This window comes from Camponotus vicinus, unplaced genomic scaffold (assembly GCF_025532165.1).
Source record: "Camponotus vicinus isolate PSW18456_S1 unplaced genomic scaffold, iyCamVici1.0 SCAF_5, whole genome shotgun sequence".
Classification (NCBI taxonomy): Eukaryota; Metazoa; Arthropoda; class Insecta; order Hymenoptera; family Formicidae; genus Camponotus; species Camponotus vicinus.
In genome coordinates, this window is record NW_028141977.1 from 17,679,859 (window position 1) to 17,704,338 (window position 24,480).

Here is a 24,480-nt window from a genome sequence, read left to right on the forward strand (position 1 = left end):
AAATAAATTAGTACATTTATTTAGAATACCATTTATTTGAATACGACATACTTTTATTTGTGAAAACAAAATTTTTATTAGATTGCGGCTATGAGAGTTACTTGGTGCAACTAATTAATTTTATTTACGTATAGTTGTGCCATGTAAAGACATATTTTTTAGATATGAAATAAACGCGATATTTAAATTGAAAATCCAAGTAAGGATTTCTTTTGATCAAATAGATGCTATATTGAAATCAGAAACCACGATTTCAGCGCTCTTCTATTGTCCGAAATTGTGACGAGCGCCGCGTCGTCGAGAACATGTGAAGCGCATGTACGACTTATTCGTTGTGCGTTGTTCGGTGCTGCCTGGCATTCCATATTACTGCGTATATAGCGAGTAAGCTCATTTTCTTCAATTTTTCTCGTCCGGTTATACGTGCACGGTGTAATTTTTTTCAACAGTGTTTTTGTGTTTAACAGTTAATTTTCAATATAGTGTAAAAGGAAAATGGATAACGAAATAGTGAGCTTTTTACAAAGTTCGGGCTTGGGAAGCTACACGGATATTTTCATACGTAAGTACATTGTAAATTTTAAGCAACGTTGTTTTTTTTATTTAATTTTTGCATAAAACCATAAAGCAATGAGCTTATGCGGAAATAAAATATATATTTCATTTAAAGAAGAAAATATTGTTGCTGTAAATAAATATTTTATTGGATACTAATAAATTCACTTAGTTGACATGGAATATGTAGTCAAATAAGTAAATAAGCTTGAAATTAATGAAGTACTATATATAATGAAGGCCCATATATCAATAAGAGAATTTATTTATCTGAACAAAATTTTATTAGTTTTAAATAAATCATTTCTCTGGGTGGGCGTCGGAGTCGGCAGCGACGGAGTCGACGGCTCTACAGACCGTTTTGCTCGAGATGCGGCGAATACGCGAGGAGCAAGCGCGACGAGAGGAGGAAATCGCCGCAATGTTACGCCGGCACGATGAGGAGCTGCAGTTTCTGCAGGGGAGCCGGTCTCAGCCTTCACAATAGCTAAGTCGCTCCAATATTTAAAAAATGCGGCTAAATCGCACGCGATCAAATCCGCACGCGTAATTTGTTTTAAAAAAGTTATGTTGAAAAATGTTTCCTTTAAAAAAAATTCTTTTAAAAAGAATGTACTGGTGTGTGTAAAATTAAGGCGGGCTCGGATGTATTTTGAATAGGGGATAATTCTTTCATTAGAATGCCTGGATGGCAATATTCGTGATTTCCGGTGTTTGTTTTAATATTGGTTGTGTTGGTTCCAATTATTTCTTTGAGCGAATTGTAATCGGTAGAGTAATCCTCGAAGTATTCTGGGAGAGACTCCCAAATTGTTTTGATTAGGGAATGGTTCTACATCCAAGGCCCGAAAAGAAAGATATGGATGAAAAAAAAGGTTTAGTGCTTGTTACTCGTTTTATTGTTTTTGTTGTTTAAGGGAAAGAAATTTTGGTAATAATTCCGAATTTGGCAACGAAGAAAAGAGAAAGACGACGATTACCAGAAGGGATAAAGGCTGACTCACCCATGGTTTTTGACCCGTGGTTTTCCCGTGAGTCTTTGGGCGAATGCCGAGGCAGGGGCCGTTCTCTTGAACGGAGGGTCCACAGGAAGATACCCCTCCCCCTCTTGCCTGAAGATTTTAGTCTTTGGAGGAAATTTCTGGAATCAATGGAGTCGTTTGGTCTCAAGAAGATGTGCAGTTCGGTAACCTGGAACAGCAGTTCAGGGAGAATAAGGAGACACATCGGGAACTATAATTCGATCAGATTCCTGAAGAAACTTGCCATTTTGTGATTGTCGGGACGACAATCTTTCGAAGAGGAGGGCAAGTGTTACGTCCCTGGTTTGAGTCGCGATCGAGTCTGTCTTGAAAAAGGAAGAAGATCTCGTTGTCAAGGAATTGTTCGTTGTCAAGGAATTATGGCAGCAGCCGTCATTGTAGTCTGGAGCCAGCTGTTAAGCTGAGCGGATTACGAATCGTTATTGTGTTTCTTGTAATCCGCTGTTGTGTGTGTTCTGTGTTCCGCAATAAAGTTTCACGTTGTTCTTAAAGTGTTTAGTTATTTCACGCGTCTCGCGAGTGTCCGATAGCGTAGTACGCGCACTTCGATATATCTCGAAGTCCTCGCGGACGCAACAATATATATATATATATATATATATGTGTGTGTGTGTGTGTGTGTGTGTGTGTGTGTGTGTGTGTGTGTGTGTGTGTGTGTATGTGGTTCTAAATAAAAAAACAAAGCTATGTATTTATTTAGTGTCTTGTCCAATTCTTTTTTTTACAGTTTCTCTTACTTTCTTTTACAGTTCTCTTTTTCAACTTGTAAAATTGGTAGTACCATAGTGTCCATAAAATGGACAGAGAATATAATAGTAAACAAATAAATATAATATAGTAGTAGTAAAATAAAATAACAAACACGTACTTTGCCTAAATTATTAGCACGCTTATTTTCTTTCTACTTTTAATAATAAATGGCTGCGTTCAGCAGAAGCTGTTTTGCAACTGTTGTAAAATTCGTGAATCTGATTGGCGCATGCTCTTAGATTAAAATTCAAAGCATATGCCAATTAGATTCACGAATTTTACAACAGTTGCAAAGCAACTTTTTCTATTGAACGCAGCTAAAACTCTAAACTTAGTAAACATTATTATTTTGTGTAAACGAAAGTACCTCTACGTCTGTTTTTTTTCTCTAAAATTTATGTTTATAGTATCAATCACATAGAAGATTACTCTTCGATAAAATAAAATTTTAATTTACGCCAGCGATTCGTGAAAGAGGCAACGACACATTGCAGGATCGGCCATTGCGTAATACTCGTAGAACACTAATTGTAAGGGGAGAAAAAATCACAATGCCCCGAGCGAGGTTGCATCGATAGATTGTTATGCGTCGAACGTCATTTCCTTCTTCTGATTGTGAGCTCTATCGAGAAGAGGAACGCTAGAGAACGTCGACAAAAGGAGCCGCACGGAAGCAAGAACAAATAGTTTGATGGATGAGAGTGGAAGTATAATAAACAATAAGAGTATTCGTGGAACTATTTTTCAAGCATGAATAGCTGTCTCTGTAACCTTTTGTTGCTTTATCCACATCTTCTGTCAGCCTAAAAAAATGCCTCAAAATTTTTTTATATTTTCCGCCGATTTACGATTTAATTAAATAATACTAAGATTGATTAAATAATGCTAAGATTATTATGCTTAAAGATTATTCATATAGGAAATAATAAAAGGTATATTTTTCACTTTTTTTTGTCTACAATTTTTTAACTTTCAATATCAAAGCTTGGTAAAATTAATTTTTAAAGTCTTGACAAAATGAAGTACACTTAAATTCAAGTAAAGAAATTATATTTTACCATCTTTTATTTCTATTATATTAAGAGCTAAAAATTTGGCATTTATTTTTAATAATTCGCAAAATTAATTTTTTTTAATACCGAGAAAAAAACACTATAAAATCAAGAGAATGAATCAACAGAGTGTCGCCAAATTTGCGAATTTTCCTGTAACACGTCACCGACATAGGTACAATCGAGACCAACGTATCGGTTTGTTATGCGCGATACGTCATTTCCTTCTTCTCGACTACGAGGATTGGAGAAGTCGAGGAAGAGGAAGCCGAGACGAGAAACAAGACACGAGGAGCCACGAACCAGACGGACAGGAAGTGGTAGAAAATTATAAAGTGGTCGAACGTGGCACGTGTGTTGAACATCTCGCGATGTTGATTCCATCGACGAAGCGATCTCGATTCCGGGCAAACTGGCCCTTGAGAAGAAATGGTCCATTGAAAAAGGAGATGCAGTAGGGGAACGGAAAGGTCGAGCGCAGCAATAAAAAGGGTAAGAGCTTGCGAGTCACAACACATTTACATTTTCACTTCCCTCCCTTCCCTTTGCCCTTTGTATCTCTATTCTTTCGGTGTCTTTATATCCTTACTTTCACGACCGGTTCTTTTGTAAAGAGATTCTGTCTCGGATATATTATCTACGTACGACACAGCCATTCTGACGTAATAGACGACACATCTCCGGATTTGAGATAAAATTCCATTTGCTTTTTAGAGAATACCTAAACGTGAGAATGTGGGTGTGTGTATTACATATAAAGTTCTCTTTTCCGAGACATTCTTTTTGCGTTCAATTTTCTTTTTTATTGCAAAAAACAATTTTTACACATGTTTTTTTATTTTTTTTATTAAATTAATTATTTTCAATTATTTTCAATTATTTATTAAATTTCTATTTTTTTTATTTTATATATATACAGGGTGTCCCATTTTAATGTCCCACCCCAAATAACTTTCTTATTTTTAATTTTAGAAAAAGATGTTTCAGACAAAAATTGTATGGTTTCAAGGGGGACATAAGGTGGTGTCATTAGTTTGACCTTGAATAGTTACTTGAAGGTCACGTAAAGGCCACTTTCAATTTTTTAAATGGAATTGCCTACTTTTTATTACATATTCTTGCAGCTCATCTCGAGAGCTTTCCAAAACACTATAATTAAGTTAGTTTTCATTAAGTACTTTCCAAGTTATGAGGCTTAAAATCATTTCTTAATTTTACATAAACCGTAAAATATCTTGTAAAACATTCTTTTTTCGATTATCTTACCATAATACTTTTATGTACAAAATAATGAGAGAAATCAATTGGTGTAAAGAAAACACATAGTTGTTTTTAAGAAAAAATATGGAATTGTTAATTGCAAATTACATATTTTTTCTTAAAAACAACTATGTGTTTTCTTTACACCAATTGATTCCTCTCATTATTTTGTACATAAAAGTATTAAGATAAGATAATCGAAAAATGAATATTTTACTAGATATTTTATGGTTTATGTAAAATTAAGAAATGATTTCAAGCCTCATAACTCGGAAAGTACTTAATGAAAACTAACTTAATTATAATGTTTTGGAAAGCTCTCGAAATAAGCTACAAGAATATGCAATAGAAAATAAGGGGTTTCATTTAAAAAATTGAAGGTGACCTTTACGTGACCTTGAAGCAACTATTCAAGGTCAAACTAATGACACCACTTTATGTCCCCCTTGAAACCATACAACTTTTGTCTGAAACATCTTTTCCTAAAATTAAAAATAAGAAAGTTATTTGGGGTGGGACATTAAAATGGGACACCCTGTATATATACACACACACACACACACACACACACACACACACACACACATACATACACACACATATACATATATGTATGCATATTATTTATATGTATTTAGATATATAAATATTTTGTCACATTTTATTATGTATAATTTAAAAATGTTTGTATTCATTTTTTTATATTATTAAAGATTTTTGGGTCTATCTAAAAGAAAAAATACGTATGATATAAAAAGAGAGCCAAGTATAATAAAGTTGTGTAGAGTAGCAAATTTGAACGCCTTCTACGATGAAAAAAGGATGTCCTTCTTCGATAAATCGCGAGGTTATTATTGTTCGATATGATAAGACTCATCGTCTTTATATCATCCGGATAACGCGGGTCGAAATAAAGCACGTGGTTTTTGAAGGTTACCGCATCCTGTGTGTGTACTTATCTCTTCTAATTTTTATTTTATCAGATTCTCACTTCTTTCACAAAACTTGAGAAATTATCTCGATGATAAATAATACACGAGATATTATTTTGTTTGTTATATATTGTGTAAAATCATACGGAAATAAATTATATGTAATATCTGAATAAAGGAATTATATAAATTATACGTAATATAAAGAGAGAAATAATTAAATATTAGTATCTAATAAAAAAATTGTCATTAATTAAATTTGATTATTAATCATCTAAATCGATTAGATATTCGATTAAATTGATAATGTACGTAAGACAAGTTCCACAACGAGATATAGTAATTCGGCGAGGTGAAAGGTCTCGTTAAGAAGCTCCATTCCCAGCATACATGCGTTAGTAAACGCTATTAACGACTCGCTATCATCTCTATAATTCTTGCGGGAGAAAAGAATAATAGAGAAGGGGGGAAGGGGGGAGACGTTATGAGCGGAAGCTCGAGTCCTAATAGAATTACGACGTTTAATTATGGAATTACGTAGTTTCTCGCCTGTACTCGCGAACGTTCGCGGAGAACCGCGTTACTCCGCGTGAGTTATTATACTCGGTGGGTTCTCGTCAGGTTTTTTAAAACTCGTCCCGCTCTCTCGAGCGCATTCGTGTGGTCGGTGGCGACCTTTAAAAAAGTATATAACGAGCCCGCGGCTAATTTGCTCGTGGCGAGCCGTGTCATGTCGGCGATATCGTGCAGCACGTTCCTTTTCACGCGTGTTTACGCAAGTACTATCGCGCGACGAGTTCGTATGTGCGTGTGTCGCAAGAGCGTATTATCATGTAAGTTACCTGTTCCCCAGATCCAGATTTTTGGGCGTGGGATAATCGCTCGAGCATACTTGATTATTATACCAATACATACGCAGAGAAACGTCGATTCTGACGTTATCAATTTTGACGTTTCTCGTATATCAAGTTGATTCACAAACAATTGCATATTATTGTACATACACACATATTATTCATAGATATGGGTATATATATATATATACTCCTGGACAAAATTAACGCATAATTTTTTTTCACTTTTTCTTTAAAAGCTGATATTTAAATTTTAACGAAAATTTTAACAAAAATTTTAACGAAAAATTTTAAAGAAAAAGTGAAAAAAAAATTATATGTTAATTTTGTCCAGGAGTATATATATATATATAATAAATAAGATAATTTTCTATACACATGAAATTAATATCGTTTCATAAAGGTTTCATATTACAAGAGATATCTTTCTAATAATATATACAGATACTATATTTAGATTAAATATTATTTATTCTCTTTTTTTCCAAGAATTGAGATATTTATTTCCTAAAAAAGGGAAATTGTATCATTAGCTAAGAAACGTATAAGAAGAAATTAATAATCTTATAATTCATTACTATTACTTGTGTTATTGCTTAATTATTCTTTTGAAAGTGAGTTTCAGTTCTACAAGTTTCAGCTATAAAATAAATCTAATGAGATTAAGTACAGGAGTTTTGTTACTTCGTTGACTCAAGTAAGATTAATTGTAAGTCAAGAAGTCGATAACAAAATATATTCTTTTTTAGCAAAACATGATTATTCAGCGAAATGTCATACGTTGATTAATTATTCTTACGAGTTTATGACTCATATCATAATAAATTATTGCAACTCCTACTAATTGGTTAAATTGATTAGTTAAATTATAATTAATTACTAATATAAAAAATAAATTACTATTTATATATACATAGAGAGCTTAAAAAGTTATTTTTAAATAAAAAAATATACTATAATGTTAATTCTTATTTCTTCGTAGAATTTTCATTTGCATCTTATAAAATCATATAAAAAAAATCTTTTCGCGATGGTTCGAAAATAATCATTCATATTGCTTTATGCGTTTTGAAAATGCATATCAATTCGTATCATGTAAACAATTTGATGTACAGAGCAAGGGAGGCATTCCTCGTTAGATTATAATTGCAGTTGCGAAGCAATTAATCGGAAAGCCGGCGATATAAAGCATTATGCCGGACATTACGCGAATATGGGAATCAAAGTGAGGCGTTGCCTTTCAATGCGCGTAATTACGAGTCTAGCGAGCAGTGAGAATCTATGTAAAGCGCGCTGCAGCGGCGAGAGTGAAATGAGCGGCCAGAGATAAATCAGCGGCGCGTTTTCTTTTCCTTACCGGAAGGGGGAAGTCATATTCTAAAAAGCGGCAAGTACCTGGTTCGCGATCGCCACGTGTACCTCAATTCGCTTATAAATAGATACATCTAGATTGAAATGGATCGCTTCCTTCTCCGATGAGAGAAAGAGAGAGAGAACGAGAGAGGTAATTAACATTCGCGGAATTAAAATAGAAACTGTTCTCTTCATAAGGCATAAGGCATTATGCTATCTCGCAATATGTCGTGTAATAATTCATTCTTATATGTCGTTTCAACTTTTAAGCAATAAACGTTTGTATGGAAAAATTTTTGAGAAAGTCCTGTACATATTTTTCTGTTTTTAATATTAATTATATATATATATATTTTTTTTATTTTTTTTTTTATATTTTCTTTTAATTTTAATATTAATTATATATATATTTTTAATTTTTAATATTAATAGGTTATAATTTAATTATTATTAGAAAGAGAGAGAGAGAAAGAGAGGACGACAAATTACGTAAATAAATCTGACTATATTTTCTTATAAATTTCAAAGGATTGTTGAGAATTTTATCTATATAAATATAACTTTAATTGTCATTAATTAAATTGGACAGAATATATTGAGAGATTGATACGTCGTTATCCTTTACGATATATTAATAATGGTGAATAAAGGAAAAGAAAAGTTTTGCTCGGCATCTCTTTCACTCGATCATTTCGTGGACTTCATCATCGCCTTATCGGTCAATCACGAAGCGTGCCTTCGTTACTCGACGAATTCAAGTCATAAATAAAAGCGCTTCCTCATCATTTTCGAGACTTTCCTAGTTCCTCTCCGATGAGCCACCCTGCGTGATGCTCTTACGTATACCCGTCTCTACGTGTGTACCAATCCGCGCACCGACACGCTTTTGCTACCTGCAAAGCACACACAACACACCCACCCACATACACATAAATATACGAGCAGACGTGGATTAAATCGGTATCAAAGAAAGAGCGAAAGTCATTATCCGTCGGTGTAAATTTTAATATGGGTTAGTAGAAACGCTTTACAAAATAGGAAAATCAGAAAATTATCTAAAATATATCTTTAATAACGTATTTATAGCTATTGTTTTAGGGAGAAATAAATCATTCTAGGCAAAAATATCTCTAATATCTATTCTGAACGATTATCCTCCATCTCTAAAATTTGACATTTACAATAACAATGTTTATATTGTTATAATTTGAAACACATGTGGTAGTCTATATTCCTCTATCAATCATTACATTATTATCGAATTATTTTTAATATCCTTTGCAATTTAGCTCTCTCTCTTTCTCTCGAGTCTGCGAACGTCTATACAAATATATATGCGTAAAGTCACGCATCTTATGCAGAAGCATCTCTTTGGCTTTCTCGAATAAACGCTAATAAAAAAGTATGTATATATTGTAACGGATCTCGCTCTCGACATCGCGAGAAAAGATTAAATTAAATACAGGATATCCCAGTAGTATAAAACTTGCCCAGCCTTTTGTACGTACATAATTGGCACTGAATGTTCTCTCTCGTCGAAAATTTTATATCGACTTGGCAAATTAATCAACACCAAAAATCAACTCGGCCTCCTAGTGAATTAAGGCGCTTTTAAAATTAATAAGAATCTTCATCTCTTTCTCTCAATTAACCTGAATTCTGAAATATATGTTTCCCTTAATAGAGCAAATTAACATTACTTTGAAACTGTTGCTGTATCTTTTTCGCGCCAATTTGATGGTGTACTCGATGTGTTTTTTTTATGTGAGACAGACCGTATACATGTATGTCTTTCTACTTCTCCTCCTCTTCCTCCTCCTCCTGCAGGTATCCGCTCTACGAGTACGCTTGTTGCTCGCGCGTGCGTTCGCGTATACTCGAGTATCTCGGCTGGCTGGTCGCCGGTTTCTCTCGCGCTAATTAGCAAAAGTTTGCTGTGCAATAAACGCGTCTAGTTTTACGTAATCCCGGACTGGACACTCGCGCGGATACGACGCGCACAAAGCCGCTCATTAATGGCGTATCCAATCTGTCCTACCGCATCAAGATTGCTGAAATAATCTCACCAGACTTTCCTCGTGTTTTTTCTTATCCATAGGCGAAATCCTTTTTATGGAACTTCGATGTAATTGTTATATAAGGTGGAATCTTAGCAGCGGATTGTTATTTGAGAAATATTTTAATGTATGTGTACTTTGCATGTCGGAATAAATTTTGATTTAATCCAAATTACATCTTCCTAGTCATCTTTCTTACGTTTATAATATTATCTGTTGTCGTGCAATATTATCTCGTAATTAAAATTGCGCTATTAAATCTATAAAATATTCTGTATTTTTTTTCATTTATTTCGTCCTCTGAATTAATTTGTTGTTTTAATTTCAAGATGTTGATAAAATAATGATATTTCCATAGACTTTCAAAAATGTCTTTACCAAAATTTTGCATCAATTCTCATTAAAAGAGAAATATATTTTGAAAGAAATTTTGCATCAATTCTCATTAAAAGAGAAATATATTTAAATTCGAGCTTCAGTATATTTTCAAAAATATTTCATTATACGTATATCGTTATCCTGTTTACACACTTTGCTCACAGTGATGTACCGAGAACGCATACTGATCATATCCGCAAGCATCGAATAGAGCCCAGCCTCTCTCTTCCTGGATCGGCTCGCTATGGTGCCGTGGCCAAGAGTAGCGTTTATTTCCCGGAAAATTTCCTCGTACGTTCACCAACTATTTCTGCACGAATAATTTCGCGGTGCTCGCTTCGACGTTTCGATCAGTGATGCTTTAGCAAGAGGGAGAAAGAGGGGAAAGGGAAGGCAGGAGAAAGAAAGAGTTTAATTCTTGAATAAAATTCTGAATACTAAAAAGACCAAAGAAAAAGAAATAAAAATCCGGAGAAATCGGGAAGATTAGGTTTTGACATTTGTGACAACACAAAAACCTAATAAAAGTATGTAATAATAAAAATAAAAATCCGGAAAAATCAGGAAGATTAGGTTTTGACATTTGTGACAACACAAAAACCTAATAAAAGTATGTAATAATAAATAATAATAATATAAAAATCAATAAATGTGCATTTAATAATAATAATTCATTACATCACAGTCCCGGGTGGACCAGCATCCAACACTATCCTTCTCCATCCACAGCATCCAAAATTGAAAAATTCTTGTGTTTAAACTTTTAAGAAACAAAAGAGAGACGAAATTTTTCAAATGATTTTCAAAGATTTTCAAAAGATTTTAACAGAGTTCTTTTACATTTTTTCAGACAAAGATTTAACAAAGAATAAAGTTCTTTCACATTTTTTCAGACAAATTCCTTTTACAGAGATTTTGGCGATAATTTCTCAAAAAATAACTCTCTTATAGGGATCGCCAAAATTCCGTTTGCACGCTTCTATTTTAAGCTGAAAAGAAGCTTTTCACAAAGTTTCATCGAAATCGGAAGTGACCGGAACTATACGGAAAAATATTCTGGAATATTATTCAATTAAATATCCTTATAAAATTGATAATTTGAGATATATGCGTCAATGAAATAAATAATATAAGATGTATTTTTTTAGCTGAAATTTAATTGCATTTAATAATATGCATTTTCAATATGCAAATGCATATTATTAAATGCAATTAAACTTCCGTTAAAGAACAAATACTTGCATTCTTATGTTATTTATCATCGACGTATATATCTCTCAAATTATCAATTTTATAAGCATATTTCTGCACTTAATTGAATGATATTTCAAAATATTTTTCAATTAGGTACTGTGCTTATTATATCAAATTACTTTAATTAATTTCAATAAATTATGATCTATCAAATCTTGGAACCGATATTTCACCGAATAAGAAAATAGGATGTTTCGATAAATTATTAAGTGTGTCAGATTAAGTTAATAATCCTACTTTATAAAGTATCTTACTTAAATTATACTTCGAACGACAAACACAGATAAATCGCAGGTAATAAAATTGAAACCGCACAACTAATACATTATAATACAATTTCCTCCGATACATTATATGTATTTCCCAAATCAATCTTTTTTTTCACGAGCGATATCACTAATCAACATACATGATCACAGGCCGTATCAACGTGTAACGGGGCAATCGGGCAGAAACGGTAGATGAGAGCGAGGAAGAAATGAATGAAGAGAAAGAAAAAGAGAGGATATAGAGGAAAGAAACGGAGGATGAGAAATGTAGGAACGGCAGTTCCTCAGAATCAGACGGTGCATCGTTAATGCAGATTGCCCGATTGTGAGTTTCATTCGATGAATCATGTGCTTTCCGGAGTGCGTGTCCGCACGCATATCGGGACACGCGCAGTATTGTTGAGGGTTTGTGGGGTATCCGATGAATCATCGCGAAATTTTCTAGCGTACGACTCCTCCGAAATATCGTTCGATAAATATTGGAAAATTGCAAGGATCGATTTTTTTATCAAAAAAATAATGTTCATATCTTTAGATTCATTTTCATTCGATAATGCAAGCATTGTTTTCTTTTTCGATAACTTTCAATCATTTTTTCAGTAGCTTAATAATCCTCTTCGCTCTTACTAAAAACTCCCATTAGAAACTCCTACAAATATTTACTATTTCTTTAGATAAGGCTGTTATCTTATATTTACATCTATTTTTAACAAATATTTAAGGTGATTAAAGTAGATAAAAGCAATATTAACAATAAGTATAATGTTATTTTTTATCTTAATTAGTTACAGGAATAGAATAATGAATCTCGAATAGTGCTTTGTCTCTATTAATTATGTACTTCGAAAATGAATCCTAACGAGATGTGAATCCTAATTACACAAGCTCTGATAAGAATTTTCTGTTTTCATAAAACGCACCTATATAGCTTCAAAGATTTCAGATATCGATTTATATTTATTTCAATTCAATATTTTCAATATTTTTTATAATTTTTCATATATTTTCATATCAATATTTTCAATATATTTCTCACAATGTATAAATTTATAAATTTATCAGCGTACGTGAAAAATGACATTAATTTTCCAAATAATATATGTATAATATAATTTCCATATATTACCAAGCACCATAAGCAGGTAGACGTGCATGTATAGCATATAAAAAGAATCATGTGTACTCACCTATTGCTCCCGCCGTTTGCTCCACGTCACTCGACCTCCGTTCCTGCGATTCAGCCATCATCGCCAGCCTCGAACCTGCAATCGATCGATTTAAGATCAATGCCGCTGCGAGGAGTGAGATAGCGAAGAGAGATGATAACCGTCTAAAAGCGCAGTGCCTGATGATGAGTGCCCGAAACGATCGCGAGGGATTCCTCTCTCGGGCGCGCGATCGTTTCACCGTTACGTCGTACGTGAGCGCTTTGCACATTCCTGGACCGTGTCCAGAAACGATCTGAATTCCAAGTACCAGCTACCATAATCGGAGATTCAAAGTGCTCGGGCGGCCGTTGGTCTAGAATTTCGAGTCGCATCATACAATAGGGGAAGCCTCGCGACCGAGAGATCGAAAGAAGAATCAGATCCACCCTTCATCAAGTCTCGCTCCAGTTATCGGCCAATGGCAGGCCGGATCCTGACCCTTAAATCTGGGCCAACTCTTTTTAGTACCGAGACCACAACCCCTTTACCTCGACGCGAACATCGTTATCGTTTATTAACGTACGTACTATACCAAGCTCGGAGGGAAAATGTCGGACGAACGTGAAAAATGAGTGCCGGAGATCGTGACTCTTTTACGAATGGATCGTTTATTAGTGATACGATCGATATGCATAAAATGATCAAGAATAGATGCAATATAATTCACTTGCTTTGATAATATTAAAAAAAATTTCCACTCTGCAAAGTATTCTTAATATATCTTAATACATCTTAATATATATTCTTAATATATTTTTATAATTTTTAATGCTATTAAAAGAGGCAACGTGAGAACTTTATAATATATATAATTTGCATATCAATATAAAGAGCACAAGCGTGTGTAACGATTCCAATCAAATATTTCAAGTATATTTGAAAATATTTTATTTTGAAATATGATCTTTGCTAAATTGCGTTATATTATTATGAGTATATTGTATGCAAATGTAATAAGATTCACACAGGCAAAATAGCGAAGTTTCGTGCGTCACAACCACATGCATTATCATTTATAAGTTACTTCTTTTGATCGAATATTATGGTTTCCATAAATTATATTCCAATTACGTATTTATGTCTAAACATAAATTAAACTGTTTTAAACTCGGGATTACTATCAATTTCATTTTTTCCGGATGAAAAATTTATTATAGCAATTTATCGTAGCAATTATTTTAATCGTGAGTAATATAGTGAATTATAATACAATATCTAATGATCTTAAACGATTGGAATTATGCAAATCAACATCAGTCACACACAAATAAATGCTGAATTTTAAATTATTTAAAAAAATATGTAAAAATTCATATCTTCCAATTATCTATCCTACGTGCGACCCGAAGAAAATTCTAGTCGTATTCTCATAACTTACGTATGATATCTCGAAGGATATATTATATCGGAAATTTCGAGAGACAGCGATGCGCAAATTACACGTAATTGCATCGCGCTAAGGCTGGCAAGTAAATAAACGAAAGTGGAATAAGCCACTAACGAGACGGCTAATGGGGCCAACGGAAGACGCGATTATCGGAGAGCGGACTCATCCACTTACGTTTGTTTCTGCATTATCGTTCATGAACAACGCGGCTCATTAACAATACTGTGCGACTCGCAAGACGACGCAATATTACAAGAGTATTCAGCAATAATATTTTAGCCACGTGAAATTCTGCTCAACTAAAATATTATTTTTTTTTAGACCTACATCTCAGAGACGTCGTTATATATATATAATATATTTTGAAAGTGCGTAACTTTTTACACAGGAGATTTTCCTCTCTTATTGAAAATTATTTCCGGGAACAAATTTTTTCAAATAAATTTTTAAATCATTGCGTTTCTCTAGCAGACTGGTGGAAAATAAATTTCAATAATAATATACAGTTTCTCAATATGTTTTTTATTAATTAACGATCAATGGTCGATCGTACATATGATTTTTCTATTACGAGAAATCTATATTTTCTTTTGCTGTCTATATCTTGAAACAAGAGAGACCTAGTCATAGATCGTATCAAGCAGCACCGTCATCCTTCGCATTATTATCATCGCAACGATAAGCGCAGTCAACCATTACTTACGCGGCAATTATACAGCTGAAAGTCATTGTGTTTCTCTGCATGTAAAATAGTGCGTTGTTGAATTCTAGATCATGACTTATGTATCCCGGACTGACAGCAGGAATACTTCGAATTATTTCGTATGCAAGTTTGAGAGTTGTCGAAAATAATCATCGCAAACGAAAACGAGAAATACGAATGATTATGTTGCGCGTATCTTATATTTTCGTTTTATAAAAAATTTTCAGTTAGCAAAAATCTAATTTCTTAACTGCACTCTAATATGGCGATATTATGAACTTAAATAATCATAAAAACTTGATTTCTCTGCTCGAAAAAGTAAAAATTTTGAAAATTCGTCTGCTTTATATAATAAAGACCATATAACCATAACATATTATTCGATTTGTCATTAATCATTAATCTCTTTACGATACAAAATTTTTCTCGTGATATTTTTTCGCGATATAAATAATTTTTGCTCTTCCAATGTGAAATATTTTTCGTTCAAGAGCGCTGTGCTATAACAACGGCAGCCTGCGAATTACCATAAAATGACATCTAACCATTGATACTTTTCGCCTTATCGCTCGACGTGATAAAAAGACATCGTGTTGCCTCGACGCCGATGAGCGCAACTTCATTAGTAAGTAAGGTCATCAAAGAAACGCAAAGGTGCCCGCTATGTCAATCTTCTACGTAAATCGTTTCAAATCTTCTGCGAATGCATAATTCATTATAGGCTTATTTAAAGTCAGTATCGCTCATAAATGGAAAACAAGAAAGAGAGAGAAAGGGAGAAAGAAAAAGAGAGAGAGAGGGAAAGAGAAAGAGAGATTTATGCCGACATATGCTTAAAAAATTATCTCTTTTTCCTTACTTTTTTAAATATAAATTAATAATATAATAATTGCTTATACGTAGGAGAAGTTTGACATTAAAATATATTTTAAAAATATTTTAACGTGTATGTGTGTGTGTATGAATAAAAAATGAAATACAAAGAAATTACGAAACCGTCTAAAGTGTATCTTGAAAAAATAAAAATATCAAAATTTTTTTATTAAAAAAAACAACAAAATATATAGAACAATCAATTTTGTTGTTCCTAGCAAGAAAATGCTATGCTATTTATTAAATCGTTCAAGATTTATGTTAAAAATTATTTGTTAGCGAATAAAATTAATTAACGTTGTTTAGCAAGGAAAAGACATTTCTTCGTTGAATGTGCCGTTAAGAACTGGGCGACCGAACATTAACAAAGGCATGCACGGAGCAATATATTATATTGATGCAGCGTAATTGAAACCAGATGTGAAGGCTGGACCACTGACGGAGATCTTAAACTGGTAGGGATATCCTTACTTTCATTGGTCAGCATTACGAGACCAATAGAGAACAAGCACATTACGCTTGCGCAGCCTCCTGCACAGTGTTCGCTAATTCTTTCATCTCGTTGCGGAACCGTCTTTGTGAGAGATAAACCCCATTCAAGTACATAAAAGCAATATATTAGACTTCAATAAATGTCATGGGTCCAGAATTCAACAATAGAATCCTATATGCTTGTGTGTGTATGTAAATGTGTGAAAATAAAAATTTATTATTAGAATACTATAGAATATATGTGCATGTGTATTATATAGGATGCTGTCTGCAGGCCCTATACAATATTTTTTTCAGGAATATATTCTTTCTCTTATAATAACATCTTCAAAACTTCTTCAAAACTTCTTCAAAACTTCTTCAAAACTTCTTGTAAAAATATATAATATATAAAATAAGATTTTAATTTTGGACATTATCAATTTAATTAGAGATTTGATATAACGCCATAAAATATAACAACATTTTAAGATTTATTTTACATCCAGCCTCTAGCTTTTTTAGTTTCTTCTAGTTTAAAGATATTCAAGTTTTCATGTTATAGTTACATATCAAAATTTATCCAAATTGGCATTTAATATATTAAAAAAACTACTTCAACCTGAGAGAAAAAATTTTTAAAAATCATATTTTATTTACTAAAACACATATATATAAAAGCACATGATGACAGAGTTAAAAAATTTTTAAATATAGGTGTTATTGATCAATTAATTTTTTACTGACTTCACACATGAGTAGTATAAAAAATATAGATTATTTCAAAAGAGAAGTAATTTATATTCTTTATACTAACAAACTATTCCTCTTGATTCCTAACAAAGCAGAAATTTCACATTCACATCTTTTGTGGACATACAACCCTATTGTTATATCAAGTTTTACCTGTGTCTTTGTCCCAACGGATATAACTACAAAAACAAATTAAAAGCGCATCTCTCTTGCACCGGGCATTATTTTTCCCCTTTTTCTCTCGACCCAACCGTGCACATGTCCGGTCGATGAAGACATTCTCCGCTTACTTTCAGAGATGAACGACTTCAACTACATTACGAAATTGTGTTTGAAGAAAGAATTCTTTTTTTCCAATCTTATTACATCTTCATTAATGATTACGAGTTTGAATTACTTTATTAACATTTTCACGAACATTTTATAAATTTAGATCTTAAAAATAGATACAAAGGATTCAATGTATTGTATGTATCTTAATTTATTCAATCAATATTGAAATGTGTAATATTTATTTATCTTCCAACAATTAGAACTCTTTTATTTATTGATTATCAGCATTTGATTATAATACCTAAAATTGAAAATTAATCAAAATACCGACTACTTTTAATTTTAATCCAGTCGCAAGATCCGATTATACATTTGCACGCGACAAAATTAAATTTGCATATGCGATAAAATTTCAAATTAATGATTTCTCGGAAAAAAACTTTTCTAAAACCGATCTAAGATCTCTCTTGTTTTTCAAGCATTTATCGTATTCTTTTGCACGCCTAAAGCACACATACGTAAACTGAAGTCTTTAAAAGAAGCGCTATTTAAATCACTCACGTGTATCTCTCTCATTTCTTAATTATATAATTTCGTTAGTCCTTTTTTAACGTTCTATGCGAAAATTAAACGCACATCGAACGCGTATGGTACCGGCCGTGATTCAACCTGGACCGGTTTACCCTTATGACCAGGTGAATCAAGGTTACGAATGGGGAAAGATCCGGCCGGTCAAAGGTCGTATACCTGCACGCTTCTACGGGATCGCGTAAATACCCGCGCTTGCGTCTACCTGTTCGTTACGAGGGTTACGTGGAAAACCTGATTCCCGCGGGATCAGCTCGAACCTCGCGAATTAAAGGGATTGTGGACAAGAGCGGTCTTCAGGTTCGCAGGTCAGAACGGGCGTCCGGACGGAATCGGGGCAACAGCCGTGAGGGTCGCGCAGGTACATATAACCCTTTCGTGGGTCATTCTAAACGCCCTTACTCTAGGTGGACGTGGACCCTGCGCCGATCGGGCGCGCGAGGAAAGCTCAACGATAAAATATGATGCACGTGTCTTTTGGCGGCATCGTGTCGTGGTGTTCCGTTGAGCTCCGTCCGACGATTGGCGTGTTTAAACATTTTGCACCAGTCGCAGAGCTCCTCGGCTGCGAACCAAGTCCGTTATGATCCTAAATGTCACCTAATTTTTCACATCGTGCGTAAACACTAATATATTAACATATTAGTACCTGTATTTGACTCAATTACTCGCATACGTCCTACATAGATAGACAAAGGTTCAATTTTGCAAAAACATTAAATTTTATAAACATTATAAATTTCAAATCAAATTGAGAAAGAAATTGTCGCCCTTAGAAGCCTTACAATTATCATTTTTATATAATAAAGTTATTCAAACGGTAAATAATTTAGATAAAATATAGATTTATATTTAAATCATATTTAAAAAAAACTTTCTGCAATATAAAGATGTATCTTGCAAAAAGCATTTAACGACTTGGGAAAGATACTTTAGTCTAAAATCCCCGACTTTTTATCCTAAAGATATTTAAATTGTAATTATTATTTTGATCGCTTAATAGACCACTTTCAACAATTATAAATTTTTGTTATCACACATTGCATTCGAGAATGTAAATTTTATACAAATCACATAGTGATTTCGGATTCTACTTGATAAAAAATATAAGATGTAGATATATGTAAAATGCAGAAATAACGTGAATCTTCGGAGGTTAAAATATGTATTTTCCGCATAGTTTTCTCAATATAAGAAGTAATTTATTGGCAGATTGTACTCTTGGAATATTCATGAAATATGTTAGATAAATTAATTATTATACTAGATTACATGCTGATTTAACTAAAATAAGAACAGGAAAATTTTCATGTCGACTTTTAACTTGTAAAAATTAATGCTGACTAAAAATTTAAATTACAGATCAACACTTGAGAAATATAAGTGTGGAAAATAAAAAAAGTTGGTTTATAATAATTGCAAATTTTTGTTACATTTTCTTTTCACTTTTCCTAACTAAAATGTATATTATCGAGAAATTAAGACGCAGTCGACGTCATCGATGAGAGCCTCATAAATATCTTTCGAATGATAAAAAGAGACCTCCATGAGCTTGCGTATATCGTTATATAACGGTAGCGCGAGTGTCTTTTATCGAGCGAGCCGTTTTACGAGAGAAATAAAAATAGTGACAGCAATTTTACGGTTCTTATGAGAGCGCTTTTAACGACTTACGGAGATAATACGCGTAACTCGCATATTTTATCCAAGAAAACCTACAACGATATGTCTCCTCTGTTTTTATATCACTATTTAGTATTAATTGTCATTGTTTAAAAAAAAATCCTCTCTTATTTACAGAAATTATCTGAAATATTATATCAGATCAAAATAATATAAATCCGAATAAATGCAAATTTAAGCTTCTTCTCATTCTGTTTAAGTTTGTTCTCCATCAGTAGCATTGAATTTCGAAAAAAATAATAATAAATAAAAATTAAATAAAAATTATATCGCAATTCCATTTTTCTTTAGACGAGAAAATCTTCGATCTTTCTAATGATGCGAATCACGTCGGCGAATCTATGAATAAGATCTGTAGTTATCTTTTTGTATAAAAAAGAATTTCAATCTACAGACTTTACATGTAAAAGTAAAACTGGAGAATAAAATTTTGAAAATTTTTAGATGCTATACATATGCAATTGTAATGAAGTATGTATATATTGATGTTTTAAATATGCAAGGAATAGTATATATATTAAACATATGCGACTGTTTCTTCATTTTGTGATAAATATCTCGTAAATATGATTCTTTTTAATTGATAAATGAATTTTATTGCAAGATATACATTTTCTTGTAAAAAAATAAATTTTTCAACATTTCAATTAATAATAGTTGAGCGTCCACGAAAAACTTGTTCGATATGTTAGCGTTACTCTAGATTTTTCTTTAGTGCTCGTAAATCTCCTAGACGTTATCCTGTACTATTCTTTTCTATACCAGTCTTTGGATAAAAAAATATGCAATTTCGTAGGCTTGGCTTACCCAATCGTATTGCTGGTCTCTAAGAAAAATGGTGGGGCCTTGCATGCGCGATGCTCTAGTTAATGTCAAGCTTGACCAACGGAAATTTGTCGGGCGAGATATTTCAACGGTCGCAAACCTACAATGCAAGCGTCGTATAACTTGTACAATTTAGATGTCATCGCTTGTAATCTATTATTTGAAACAAAATTCCTCTCTTCACATTTTTGAGACAGTTTTATGTGATTTTAAATAAAATCATTATTATCTATAATAATAAATATTCATTTTTCCTAATTTGCCTAAATAAGATTTAAAGAAAATATGCTGATCCTTTCGATCTGTTAATTCACATTTTTACAAAAATTATATTTCGTGGATATTATCTATGAGAAATTGGTTTCAAGCCAATGCTTAAAACAAGATTCTTCTTTTTCGTCTTAGGATAGCTTTTGATTTAACTAGGCAATATATACCACTACGGTTAGTCAACTGTGATAGGGGGGAAAGGGGGAGAAGGAACGATCGTCCGTTGCTCCAGTTAACGAAACCGTACCGGACAAGGAATATCAATATCGAGCGGTAGCCTCGTCCAGGTGTAAGGACACCTTAGCGCATCCCTCAACGGCCGACCACGTCCGAGAATCTATTAGAGCATAGTTTTTCCCAGAGCCCGCCATCGCGCGTCCGCTGGCCGTTCGTTAGACACATCGAGCTGGACACGAAGAAGGTCACTTATACCTAACGGATTTTTTCGACCTGATTTAAATAGGTCTGTCTTCTCCCTCTTTCTTTCTCTCCCTCCCTCTCTTTCGTCGCGGCGGACATTGTCCAGGTAAATTTTCGTTACTCGCTACATCGCGAACGGGAAAAAATCTCAGGTAGCCAGCGTCCATGGGAATACATATCACGAAAGTTGACCATTTGCCAGGGTCACTCGACGATCTCGAAATTAGAATATCGCAACCCCTTCGGGGATCTCGAAGATTTCTCTCCCATGAACGCGGATTTTAGTTACCTGTGTATGATTCTCGCGCTTCGGATGGCGGTCCGTTTCAGATTTGATCCCAAGGACCGATGGAAGCGTGTGAAATTGCGAGAACGATCCATAAGCGCTCTTATTGGATCAAAAAATATTTACAAAATAGTCTCCTGTGTGTTAAATTCTTGTTTTTTGGTGGCTAAAGAAATTTTGCATCTATTTTATAACTTTCACATTTCTGAACTAATCAAAATGTTTAAAACACTTATAATATTTATAATATCTATAAATTTTCAAGTTGAACCGCTAAGGTGTCCTTACATCTGAATCAACATAAAAAAGCACTATTATTATTATCTAAAATGCAGCGAGCCTTTTGTAGAATTAACACTAAAATGATATACCTGTCTAAAGTATTTCTAGATGCTACTAGTAGTACAAAACGATAGAGCGACGACTAAAAATAACCTTTGGACGGTCCACAGATATTGTTCACGATGGGAACTGACAATGAGACTATCTCTTAGGTTTTATTCTCTTAGTTTCATTGGCGTGAGAAAAATTTCGAGTCGGTCTTTCGATTCATATCTTATAGACGTACGATTTGAAGGGTACGTAAAAATAATAATGTTAATTTTTTAAATGCCTATAGTTTGTTGATAAAGTCTTTCAACAAATAAAATTATTCTATTTATTAATATGCTATAAATATTTTGTTAATATTCTTTTATAATTCTTTTAATTCCTTTATAATTCTTATAATTCTTTTATAATTCTTATAATTCTTTTAAATTTCAAAATTGTAGGCTCGTGAATATGCATCATCAAATGCTCGATTGTCTATAAATACTACAATGAATAAATATTAAAATGAATATTTAATATTATTACTATTTTTAAACTGCTTAATTTCGCATAATAGGCTAATTCTTACTTTAGAGTAAACAATTTTTACTTGGAATAAAATTACACACTACTGCACACAAACATGTTATCGTGTTACAACATACAGCATCGTACAATGTTTACGCGTTTCATTGTTAGTCATTGAAATAAAGTAAATCCAAACGTCGCTGTTGGTCTGTTTAAGCTTCCAGAACCACTGATACGTCCCGATTAACATAAATTTGCAGACCGAACGTCCGGTGTGCTGCCCTGTGACGCGACAGGCTATCTGCGTGGTAACAGACTGTTTTGCATACGCTTGATCCTTAAATACTGCATGTTCACATAAATGTGTGGTCTTTGCTTCTGCACGCGCGTATGTGCGTGTAATGTACGAAATATACATAATATACTGATATAAAGGAAAAACATTTTTCAAGATATTATCTAGAGACCAAGAAAAACAATATGCGTTACGTATGTAAATCAAATTTTTTTTTATTTTTTTCTGATTGATTTAGAATCTTAACGTGTTAAAATTCTCAACACGTATTAAATTTTAATTGCAATTTTTTTGTTACATAATAAATTTTATGCACACACAACTTTTATAAAGCTAAGGTTTAAAGTCTATTTCAGACGATCTATAATTCGCGACAAAATTCAAAATAGAATTCTATTTTTAATTTCAAAGGCCATGGCACAGAAAAACGTAAGCAATAAGACGTAAAGAGTAAGCAAATTTTTGACTTACTTATCGCCTACGTCTTACAACCAATTCATGAAAATAATTAATTATGAGTAATTAATCCATTTGTTTACATTTTTCTATGCAGCCTTAATACAGAAAAAATGTGAAATACACACATGCAAAATATACATTGGGATATATACATCTATTAAAATATGCGGCAGATAAAATTCAAAAATCATTGAAGCTTAACATATTACGCCTTGTCAGAAGTAAACAATATTAAAATAAATATATATACGTCACTTATACTGCTACTTCTATTTGCTATAATTATTGTATTGACATATATTTTAGTATCAACAAATAAGAGAGAAAATGAAATACATCAATAAATAAAATTTGAAAATTCTCGCGATCAAACTTAAAAGCGAACACTAGATACGTTGACGCGCGGCCATGATCAGAGCAACGTAGAAAACATTCTGGGCGACCCTAATGGGCGAAGATCAATGAATGATCGAGCTCGCGACGATTAATATTAATGCGGATTCATAAGGCAGGGGCAGAGAGGAAGAACGTCAGAGTCCTGATTAGCCTCGAGTATCGGACGGCTATTTGCGTGAATGTAACGATGATGTTGCGACGTACGCGCCGAACGGAGTCAGAGGTCATTGCAAACAATCCCACGTGTGGGAAAGGCCGAGCCAAACTCCGCTGTCAAGAAACGCGTGGCAGCGTCGTGCAAAAAAAAAAGGAATACAGATATAACGAGGGATCGAGCCAAGAGGTGGCGAAGGCGTCTCTTTGACGCACGAAAGAGCGATATAGAGGGACCGGAAGTCGGCTTTTCGCGTGCTCACCGAGACCCACGTGTCCCACTTTGATCAGCCGCGAATCCATTTCGTTACTGCTCCGTTTGAACGTAATCACGAGCAGTCCGACGTCAGGAAGCAACTCGTAACGGTGGTTGACGATATGCTAACTTTATTTGCGTCGCGTCGAGATCGCGATACTCGAGCGTTTCAAGTAATTGCGTGAATAGTAATGAGAAGTAAAACGTAACGGGAGAAGAGCAAGGGAGATAAATTGGAAAATTCAAGATAATATATTCTTAACAACATGTTATGTATATACATATATATAAAGTAATTAGATTAATTAGTTATCCTCTTCTCTCTCCTTTAAGTTATACAAAAGATAAAATGTAAATTATTATATTAACTTGTATTCTAAATATACTTATAATGTATTATATGTATAATTCAATTATATTAATTATGTATAATAAATTTAAAAAATATAAGAGATATTAATATAAAAAATATGTATTTAAAAAATATTAAAAATATAGAGAATAGTTTCTAGATTTTTCCTTACTACTTGCAAGTTTCTGTAAAAATGTGAGAAAATTTTATCGAATTCATATAATAATTAGAT

The 24,480-nt window shown here is 33.2% G+C and overlaps 1 protein-coding gene across 1 annotated transcript in view; it reads right to left on the reverse strand.

Annotated features, from left to right (window-relative positions):
• LOC145971524 (uncharacterized) overlaps positions 1–24,480 on the reverse strand; it is a 112,831-nt gene that overhangs the window by 40,641 nt on the left and 47,710 nt on the right. Inside the window, exon 3 of the mRNA XM_083099265.1 lies at positions 12,945–13,019. Coding sequence (XP_082955391.1) covers positions 12,945–13,005 — 61 coding nt within the window. The 5' untranslated portion in view covers positions 13,006–13,019. The remainder of the gene's footprint in view (positions 1–12,944; positions 13,020–24,480) is intronic.